The sequence below is a fragment of the Lipotes vexillifer genome, unplaced genomic scaffold (genome assembly GCF_000442215.2).
Source record: "Lipotes vexillifer unplaced genomic scaffold, Lipotes_vexillifer_v1.1 scaffold2648, whole genome shotgun sequence".
Classification (NCBI taxonomy): domain Eukaryota; kingdom Metazoa; phylum Chordata; class Mammalia; order Artiodactyla; family Lipotidae; genus Lipotes; species Lipotes vexillifer.
The window spans coordinates 151,651-162,671 of record NW_006793424.1 but is presented as its reverse complement, the minus strand read 5'-3'; the positions used below and the strand labels follow the sequence as shown (position 1 = coordinate 162,671).

General features: G+C 46.3%; 1 protein-coding gene across 1 annotated transcript in view; it reads right to left on the bottom strand.

The window, feature by feature from the left end:
• The window catches only part of ATP12A (ATPase H+/K+ transporting non-gastric alpha2 subunit), a 27,382-nt gene that overhangs the window by 1,525 nt on the left and 14,836 nt on the right, over positions 1-11,021 (bottom strand). The window contains exons 12-20 of the mRNA XM_007466343.1: positions 9,706-9,881; positions 8,861-8,997; positions 6,086-6,236; positions 2,665-2,833; positions 2,414-2,568; positions 1,137-1,260; positions 861-1,006; positions 321-454; positions 91-192 (exon numbers count right to left, since the gene is read on the bottom strand). Coding sequence (XP_007466405.1) covers positions 91-192; positions 321-454; positions 861-1,006; positions 1,137-1,260; positions 2,414-2,568; positions 2,665-2,833; positions 6,086-6,236; positions 8,861-8,997; positions 9,706-9,881 — 1,294 coding nt within the window. The remainder of the gene's footprint in view (positions 1-90; positions 193-320; positions 455-860; positions 1,007-1,136; positions 1,261-2,413; positions 2,569-2,664; positions 2,834-6,085; positions 6,237-8,860; positions 8,998-9,705; positions 9,882-11,021) is intronic.

The following is an 11,021-nucleotide window of genomic DNA, read 5'->3' as shown; positions in this document are numbered from 1 at the left end:
GAAAGAGTCTCTGGAACCCTAGTGATTATTTAGGCCGTGACAGCAGATCGGGGCTCGCTCCTCCCTCCCCACTGTTGAAGGGAACCTCACCGGAGCATCGTGAAGTTCAGGGCCACGATACTCCCGAGGCCGTAGGAGAGGATTAGCGCGATGATAACCTGTGAGGCAATCCCCACCCAGATGACTTTATTTCTGTAAGACACAAAAGCGAACAGATTTTGAACTCCCAGGCTCAGCCCCACACACCCAGCACAGTCAACGCCTCATCATCCCGGCAGCAAAGGCCCAGGCTGAACCATGAGGGTGGATGCCGGCCGTACCTGAAGAGACCCTGCTGGAAGATGGAATTCCTCCGGGTTTTCCTGATGATCAGATCTGCTATTTGCTGGATCATGATGCCAACAAAGAATGCTGTGTAGCCCGTCCATTCTAGGTATTTCCTCTGGTAGCTTGTCTGTCAACGGCCAGAGAAAGAGAAGTCCACGAGGGCCCAGATGGAAACTTCAGGGAGGCATCAGCACACTTCTGTAAGCCTCTACTCTCTCCCCGCCTCACCAAGACTGAGAGAGGATCACCTCCTTGTGTTTGGAAAGAAACCTTTCTTTCCTTTAACCGGGTGAGTAGGAAAAGATGCTAACTTAATGGATTTGGCCCAACTGTGGCAATATTGGCTGGTTACTCTTACACACCTATCGCAAAGCTAATGTGAAAAGGTGAGCTCTAGGCACCTAACTCGAGAGGTGAGCTGAGCCCCAACAGAGGCAAACCTCTGTGACCAAGGGGCCCACGAGCCCCGTTAACCGAGAAAGCTGTCACCTGCTCTGTCCCCTCACGGCCTTCCCAGGAGGCCCCGCCCTTACCCATTCTTGTCCGTAGCTGTCTTCCAAGTCGTTCACGTAGCCCTTTTCCCACTCCACCCGGAGGTTAAGGAGAGTGCTGGGTCGAAAGCCCTCCTGTGCATAGACGGTGAAATATACAACAAAAGCTCCCAGGGCCTGCATGAGGCCTGAAAAAACAGAAGAGGTTCTGTAATGACTTCAGAATTGCCCCGACCTCATTCTCCTCTGGGTTCCTCCTCACGTCCCAGCCCCGCCCCACAAGGCGAAAAGAATTCTCTGGGAGGCCCCTCCTCGCACCAATGTGCAGGTAGGAGTACACGGCAAGTGGCTCGTTCACCAGTCTGTCCTTCCTCTTGTGGCGAGGCTTCCTGTTCATAATGTCGCTTTCAGCTTTCTCATAAGCCAGGGCGATGGAGGGAATCTAGAGGGAGAGAGACCCCATGAGGCCCGGCCCTGAAAAACTATGACACAAGGGGACAGCGGCTGCACAGCCAGGGGCCGGGGCGTGGCAGTGGGGTTAAGGAACTGGTCTCTCCTGGGTGCAGGCCTTGGGGTGCATCGTCTGTAGAGAATTTAAGAATCAGTCGGCTTCTGATCATTGCCTTGTGCTTCCAGTTCTAAACGATGCTAGTTATAAAGCACTTTCCTCTCCTTCTGTCCTCTCCCGCTCCGCCCCGCCACTGACCAGTGGTCCTCTCACAGGTTCTCCCCACCTGGAGGGCAGAGAATCTGCATTTCTAACCAGGTCCCCGGTGATGCCTGGAAGAACCACTAGAGTGGAGAAAATGAGCAAACTTCAACGGCCTGGAAAGTGATCTGACTGCAGGCTCTGGGGCCTCAGCTCCCCACTAAGGTAAAGATACCCCGTCTCATAGGACACCCCTGCAGCGTGGAGGGTGCCCTGCAGGTGTCCTATGAGATGAGGGAGGAGGCGGCAACTTGCAGGGCTATGAGTTCTGCTGCTGCCTGTCACTCTGCTGCCAGAGCCATGGGAATAACTGCCACGAAGCTTTCTTAAAGGGATTCGTCCGAGAAGGGGAGAGGGTTTAGGTGGCGTTACTGTAGGTCAGTGTGCAGCTTTATGGAGTGTTAATCGTGGGTACTTCTTACTGTGTTTGGTGAGGGGCTTCCGGGTCACAGATTCTTTTACTTAACAAGGGGCGGCTGTGGGTTATCACTTCAGCCACTGGGCCCCCAGCAGTACAGGGACTACTTTGGTGACATCTGCATCTTCTCAAAAGAACAGGGAGGCATGTGAGCTGAAACTGACCAATGGCATGCTTTTTCGGAATGGTGAAGAACTTATGTCTTGAAAAGTTCTTATATGGAGTACAGTGGTTTTAATTTTCAAACATATGACAGATCTCTCTAGTCCTTTGCTCTGAAGTGTGGTTGGCGGACCAGCAGACTCGGCATCACTTAAGAGCTTGTCAGAAATGCAGAACTTCAGGCCCCATCATGTCGAGGTTTGAGAAGCATTGATTTAGTGCATCTCTTGCTCTTGAAGGTAATGACTCTGAAGTTTCCATCACCTGGGGAAGTTATCAGACGCTGTTCCCTTTAGGGCTACTTACTATGTCTGTGCCCAAGTCGATGAACAAGATAGTAATGGTGCCAATGGGCAGGGGAAGCCCGGCGATGATGTAGATCAGAAAGGGGCAGAGCTCAGCGATGTTCTTGGTCAGGGTGTATGCGATGGTCTTCTTTAGGTTGTCGAAGATCAGGCGACCTATAGGCAAAGACGTTACGTTTCTCCTTGTAGGACTCGCTTCTGATTTCGCAGGTGGCCCCAGCCCTCGCTAAGACCCCTTGAGACCCCACTCACCTTCCTCCACCCCTGTGACGATGGACGCGAAGTTGTCATCCAGCAAGACCATGTCGGCTGCACTTTTGGCTGCATCAGAACCCGTTATCCCCATGGCGATCCCGATGTCTGCCTTCTTTAGAGCCGGGGAGTCGTTAACTCCGTCCCCTGTCACAGCAACAATAGCATCCTGTGGGGACACCAAGAGGAGGTGAGTGAGCAGCCTGGGCAGGGGCCACCCACTCCCTTTGTCTTGAGGCTGCGAGGTCAGCCAGAGCCAAAATGAAGGCCCGCTTTGGGTTTGGGGGGAAATATTAAGACAGCAAATCCCAGAAGCAAGAGCAACAAGCTCCAAAAAAGACATGTGTGAATAATTAAAACCAATGTGAATCCAAATTGGAAAGGAAGAAGTGAAACTGTCACTGTTTGCAGATGACCTGAGACTAAGCAAAGAAAATCCTAGACTCCACCAGAAAACTATTAGAACTAATAAATACAAAATTAGTAAATAGAAATCTGTTGCATTTCTATACACTAACAACGAGCTCTCAGGAGAAATGGAGAAAACAATCCCACTCACAATCGCATCAAAAAGAATAAAATACCTAGGAATAAATTTAACTGAGGAGGTAAAAGACCTGTACTCGGAAAACTATAAGACACTGATGAAAGATACTGAAGATGACACAAACAGATAAAAAGATATACTGTGTTCCTGGATTGGAATAATATTGTTAAAATGACCATACTACCCAAGGCAATCTACAGACTCAATGCCATCTCTATCAAAATATCAATGGCATTTTTCACAGAAGTAGAATAAGTAATTATAAAATTTGTATGGAACCATAAAAGACCCCCAAATAGGCAAAACAATCTTGAGAAAAAACACCAAAGCTGGAGGTATCACACTTCCTGATTTCAAACTATACCACAAAGCTACAGTAATCAAAACAGTATGGTACTGGCACAAAAAACAGACACATGGATCAATGGAACAGAACAGAGAGCCCAGAAACAAACCCACACTAATGTGGGCAATTAATCTACAACAAATGAGGCAAGAATATACAATGGAGGAAAGACAGCCTCTTTACTATATGATGTTGGGAAAACTGGACAGCTACATGCAGAAGAATGAAACTAGACCACCTTCTCACACCATATACAAAAGCAGACTCAAAATGGATTAAAGACTTAAATGTAAATATAAGATATGAAACTGTAAAACTCCTAGAAGGATACATAGGCAGTACACCTTTGACATCAGTCTTAGCAATATTTTTTTGGATCTCTCTTCTCAGGCAGGGGAAACAAGAGCAAAAGTGAACAAGTGGGACTATATCAAACCAGAAAGCTTTTGCACAGCAAAGGCAATTATCGGCAAAACAAAAAGGCAACCTACTGAATGGGAGAAGATATTTGCAAATGATATATCCAACAAGGGGTTAATATCCAAACTATACAAAGAGCTCATACAACCTGACATTAAAAAAATAAACAGTCCAATTAAAAAATGGACAGAGAACCTGAATAGACATTTCTCCAAAGAAGATATACAGGTGGCCAACAGGCACATGAAACGATGCTCCATACCACTAACCATAAGGAAAATGCAAATCAAAGTCACAAAGATCTACCATCTCACACCTGTGAGAATGGCTATTATCAAAATGACAACCAGGGACTTCCCCGGCGGTCCAGTGGTTAAGACTTCGCCTTCCAGTGCATGGGGTGCGGGTTCGATCCCTGGTTGGGGAAGTAAGATTCCACGTGTCTCGTGGCCAAAAAGCCAAAATGTAAAACAGAAGCAATATTGTAATAAATTCAATAAAGACTTAAAAAAAAAAAAAAAAAAAGACAACCAATAGCAAGTGTTGGCGAGGATATGGAAGAAAGGGAACCCTTGTGTGCTGTTGATGGGACTGTAAATTGGTGCAGACGGAGCCTGCGTGTCCAGAGCCTGTACTCCGCTATGGGAGAGGACACAACAGTGAGAGGCCCGTGTACCGAAAAAATTAAAAAAAAATTAAAAAAAAAAAAAAAAAAAGGACAACCAATAGCAAGTGTTGGCGAGGATATGGAAGAAAGGGAACCCTTGTGTGCTGTTGATGGGACTGTAAATTGGTGCAGACAGCGTGGAAACCAGTATGGAGGTTCCTCAGAAATTTAAAGATAGAACTACCAGTGGATCCAGCAATTCCACTTCTGGGTATTTTTCTGAAGAAAACAAAAGCACCAATTAGATAAGATACATGCACCCCAATGTTCATTGCAGTATTATTTACAATAGTCAAGATATGGAAGGAACCCAAATGCCCATGAATAGGTGAATGGATAAAGAGGATGTGGTGTGTAAATTTGTTACTCAGCCATAAAAAAAAGGAATGGAATCTTGTCAGTTGCAATAATGTGGATGGACCTAGAGGGTGTTATGCTCCTCATGACATAAGTCAGAGAAAGACAAATAGCATATGATTTTACTTATATGTGGAATCTACAAAACAAAACAAATGAACAAACATGACAAAACAGAAACAGTCATATAGATACAGAGAACAGGTGGTTGCCAGAGGGGAGGGTGGGGGTGTTGAGTGAAACAAGCACCGGGGATGAAGACACACTTTCAGTTACAAAATAAATGAGTCACAGGGGTGAAATGTACAGCGTGGGAGACACAGTCAATATGTAATATCTTTGTAAGGTGACAGGTGGTAATTGAATTAATTGTTGTGATCATTTTGAATTGTAAAGAAATATCAAATCATTATGTTGCACACCAGGAACTAACAGTGTTGTAGCTCAATTATACCTAAAAACAAACAAACAAACACATAAAAAAAGAGATCGGATTTGTGGTTACCGAGGTGGGGGGGTGAGGAGAGGTGGAATTGGAGGAAGGGGGTCAAAGGTACCAACTCCCAGTTACAAGGAGTGCTGGGGATGTCACATACAACATTACAGGAAAGCTGTTGGGAATTCATCCTGAGTCCCCATCACAGGAAAAATTTTTTTTTTCTTTTTCTTTAATTTTGTATCTATATTAGACAGCTGTTCATTAAACTTACTGTGATAATCATTTCATGACATATGCAAGTCAGATCACTATGCTGTACACCTTAAACTTATACAGTGCTGTGCGTCAATTATATCTCGACAAAACTGGAGGGAAAAAACCCAGTGTGTGTGCAGGTGACAGTGGGTACCCTGTCTTATGGCTTTGCGCTTTCTGTTCTGCGTCCACTCACATCCCCCATAGCTCCAAACTTCCCTGTCGCAAGGTCTTTGGGGAGCCTGCAGCAAGGCCCCAAAGTGAGCAGAGGGCCAGCCCCGACGGGTGGAGATGTGGGGTGGTGAGGATGGGGGCCCAGAGCTCAGCGCTGCATGTCCCCGCGGGATGGTGACAGACCTGGAAGGTTCCCCCGGCGCTGCGTCCACCCACCTGCCTCTGACAGCCCTCCACAATGATCAGCTTCTGCTGGGGGGACGTCCGGGCAAAGACGATCTCCGAGTGGTTGGCCAAGATCTCGTCCAGCTGCGCCGGGCTCATGTCCTTTAGCTCCATGCCGGTCACCACCGCGGCCGTAGCGTCCCTAGAAGGGCAGGAGGTGGGCTGAACCTTTTTGATTTTACCTGGAACCCAAAGTCCTGACACCTAGTCCTCTGGTGGGATAACCGGGCGTGTGAGTACTGGGGATACTTTGGTCTCATTTCAAGGCAGTGAACTAAGGCTGACAAATAAGGCATTTCCTTGTGCCACTCAACAGTAGGAAAAAGCCAATTAGCCATTTCCTTCCAGGAATGTGTGAGAGGTGGTACTTCCTGGGGCAATGCTTTACTCAACAAGTAAAAGGAGGGTAAAAAAACCTGCCTGTTTGTACGTTTTGGGTCCTAGAATCCAGCATACGCCTAAACACATGGGTAACAATTCTTTATTGTCATTTCCTATTTATAGTGTCTGCTATGCCATGAGCTATGCAGGGAGAAAAGTTTTTTGAGGTATGCAGGGAGAAAAGTTTATTGAGGTCTTCTTTGAGGAAAGCTTTTATCTGCTGACTATAAAAGTGAGGTTCTAGAAACTATTGAGTGTGCAGATCTGACTGTGCTGTCCCCTGTGAACACTCTCCCGAGGCTTCCGCTGTGCTTTGAGCAGACCCTGGAATCCCTACTTGGTCTGCAGGGCTGGGTGCAGCCCATGCCATCTGTCCCCTCTGACTCTTGCCTACAGCCCACTGGGCTGCTCAGTTCTGAGCCGCCGGACTCTCCATGCAAAGGCCTCACACGTCCTGCTACGTTGACTTCCCTTCCCTTGGCGAACACTCCACATTTCAGCCTTCTAATCTCAGCTTAAACATCCTTAAGTACAAAACACTGCATGCCTTTGTCATTCTTAAAGTTCTGAGCTTTTTCTCTTTTTTTTTTAGGTCTGTTCTTTCCTCTCGGTGCTAAATATTGGAATTCTAGCACTTGACTCAAACTACAGGTCTTCCTATATTCTGGTAAGAAAATGTATATTTATGGGGCTTCCCTGGTGGTACAGTGGTTAAGAATCCACCTGCCGGTGCAGGGGACAAGGGTTCGAGCCCTGGTCCGGGAAGATCGCACGTGGCACGGAGCAACTAAGCCTGTGTGCCACAACTACTGAGCCTGTGCTCTAGAGCCTGTGAGCCACAACTACTGAAGCCCGCACCCCTAGAGCCCGTGCTCTGCAACAAGAGAAGCCACCGCAATGAAAGCACACGCCACCCCTAGAGCCCGTGCTCTGCAACAAGAGAAGCCACCGCAATGAGAAGCCCACGCACCACAACAAAGCTCGCCACAACTAGAGAAAGCCCGCGCACAGCAATGAGGACCCAATGCAGCCAAAAATAAATAAATAAAAAAGTAAATAAATAAATTTATTAAAAAATATATATATATATATAAATAAAAGTAAGTTAAGAAAGAAAGGGTGTTTCCTTTACCCCCAGAGCTGCAAAAAGTGTTATTCTATGATCATGAAGCTGGAGTTGATAACAGTGGACAATTGAAAACGTTCACAAAGCATCCACCCCTCTCTCCTGTGTGGTAACTTGTAGGAAAAAGTATAATCCTACTATTTAAAAAATCAAAACAGATAAACAAAAGCTCCAAACCTGTCTTCATAGATGAATGCTATTGACACAAAGGAGCAGTGGAAGACCTTAAGACTTTAGATATTGCTGTTGTGCCCAGAGGCCGTTCAACTGTTTGGTTGTCTTAACTGGTAATTTGTTGCCCTGGTAGTAATTCACTACCTGACAGCTCTGTGTTCCTAAAAGGCATAAATGCTTGGGTAAACTAGAAGAGGTTCTTTGGTTTTTCCCTTTTTTTCCCACATGCATGAAAGTATAATAAAGCCAATGACACTAATTTTCAAACTAAGAGCCTATGACTCATATAAATGATCAGCAGTCCAGGCTCCCACTGCCAGCTCCTTTGTCCCTGTGTGTCCTTCACTGAACTTACCACATCACAATTAATTTATTTTTCTTCCCCTCTGGCTCAATGGAAAGCTCCCCAAGTGTGGGGAGAGTGTCTGGTCTGTTTCTGCTATAGCTCCAGTGTCTGGCACAGTGCCTGGTACACACTAGGCACTCAACAATTATTTGTTGAAAGAATACAGAATAAATGGACAGATGACTGGACTAAAGGATGAACATGATTTAAAGAATTAGGAGACACAAGAAAAACAGTCTTTCCTTACGAAGCTTCCATTCTATTTACTACCAAGTAGAAAGTAAAGAGAAGTATGTTTCCATAGCTACACATTATGAAGCCAATGGAATAAATACGCAAGATGCAGACCAGGAGGGCACATGGAATGCAAAGTGTTCTCAATATTCCTGATTATACAACTGCATCAATGGCTGGTAATTTCCTGTAAAGTCTTTGCTTCCGTTTCTTCGCGCTAAGTTAGGCACTGAAGTTTTCAGACCTACTTCGTTGGGTTGAAATTTCATACAAGACATGCATACAGGTAACCTTCATGGTATCAGTACCATGCCTGGCACACGTCCGGTGCTCAATCCAATTTTGAGGAAGGAAAGGATACATACATTATAGAGTAAAGCAGCCTCGTATAACCCTGAGAGGATGTCTGGCAGGAAGGGGGTTTGCACCCACAGCACGGCTCTTTAGAGACAACAGGACCCTGTGGCTAAGAACCTGAGTTCTGCTGGGTGGGTTCCGAGCTCACCGCTTGTTAACCTGCGCCACAGCAACGTTGAGGCGTTTTGCAATGTCTTCCACTGTCTCACTGTTGGCGGAAATGATACCTACACTCTTGGCAATAGCTTTGGCTGTGATTGGATGATCGCCAGTAACCATGATGATCTAGAACACAAACAACGAGAAGGGCATGTGGACGGTGAGGGACTCAGGTACCCAAGCAGGGACAACTCGGCATCACCTGTCCACCATGGCCCCGTACAGCACGGCTAGGGATGACTATGCTTTGCCCTAATGAGCCATCCTTGATCTTTAGGTCAAAGAAGCAGCTGTCTTTGAAGGGCACACTGATCCCGCTAGATCTACCCTTGCTCCTAAGCTTCTTACATTTCCTCCTCTGACATCCAGCCTTTCCTTCGGACATAACTTTATCTGTGAAAGGGCTGACAGGATGTCTCCTTGGGCAGCTTCATGATGCCCCACAGCCTTGGAATTTACATGGTAATGGAATTCATATTTTGGCTTTTCTATCATGAGGGAAATGGAGTATGGAAGCTGGACCTCGAGATTAAGTAATAAAACCTATTACTGTCTGTCACAGTCTAGGGCAAGATGTGACCACCTCATCGCACAGGGACACAGCTTTCTGCTCGCTGCAGTTACTCTTGTGGTTTATTCCACACAGACACAATCACTTTGCTTTTATGGGACAGTTACTAAAATCTTAGTAGAGTGAAAGTGGAGACTAAAAAAAGGGGAATTATGACATTTAGTTGAAGAGACCTAAATACTGACTCTCCCATGACAAATGTTCCTAGAAAGGGATCCAACATCAATGGAGGACTTGTTAATTCAGGAATGTGTAAGTCCCACCTTGATCCCTGCACTCCGGCACTTGGTGACCGCATCAGGGACTGTGGACCGAGGCGGGTCGATCATCGATAAGAGGCCCACAAAACAGAAGTTGGAAGTAGGAAAGTTCATTGTGTCTACATCAAATGAATAGGTTGCTGGAAACTCGTCTGCTGGCAGGTAGAGATGACAGAAACCTGAAATGGGTATAAATTTGGGAGTCAATGAAACTAGGATAAGAAATGACACAAGAAAGAAGGAACAACAACAAAGAAAAAAGAACGAAAGAAAGAAGGAACATTTTCATACACTTTCAGTCCTTTGTATTTTACCAATACTTTAGAGTTTAACCAGAACTGTTTAATTCCTTCAGTTCCATAACACATGTTGTTTTTAGGAAAGACATGTTTCATCCCAAAATAATTTACTCTGTGCCCATTAGGTTCTCTGTTATGTTCTGGAAACAGAAAGCCCAGAAGTGGACAGCCTTTACTTCTCAAGAGGTTGCAGTTTAGTGGGGGACAGACACAAAGAGATGAAGCGCCCGGAGCGTGGTGAGTACCACAGAGCAGGGCTACGCTCAGCCACCTGAGAACAGGAAAGACTTCGCCAAGGAGGTCATGTGAGCTCACTCTTGAGCAAGGAGTCGGATGTTTTCAGGGAAAGAAGGGAGGACAGGCGGTGGGAAGGCCCTTTGCGGCAGAGAAAACAAAATGTGCTCCTGCACAAACCAGGGAAGGAACTGGGGCGTCAGGGCAAGGGCATGATGCTTAGCCTTTAATCACATGTGAGGGAAAGGTCAAACGGGAGGGTCCTAGAGCAACTCAGACGGGCAGCAATCCTGCCTTGAAAGACTACTTGGTGCTGTGGGGCGCGCTTCAAGCATTATCAACTCATTTATGTATTTTATTTGCTTTACAGACTCAAATGTCCTTTAGAAACACACATTCCACAGATTCCATCTCTACTGGCAAGAGCTTTCGCGATGTTTAATGAGCCTTATCGTCAGCATGAATTTCTGCTACCTTGAACCCATCCATCACCCTGTATGTAGTTCAGAGCTGCTGTTTCGTCGGCCCCCGATTCTCCCAGCAGAACGTGTCCTGTGATACCCCTTACGTTGCCACTGACAGGCTTCTGCCACGGTGGCTGTGCTTCTAAGGTTCCTTCCACCTCTAACGCCCCCTCCTCGCAGTTACTGGCAGTAGGTTTTCCCTAACTGCTCAGTGGGAAACCTCAACAGTTTTTTTTTTTTTTTTTTGCTTCCCGGGGGACTCTCACTGTTGTGGCCTCTCCCGTTGCGGGGCACAGGTTCTGGACTCACAGACTCAGTGGCC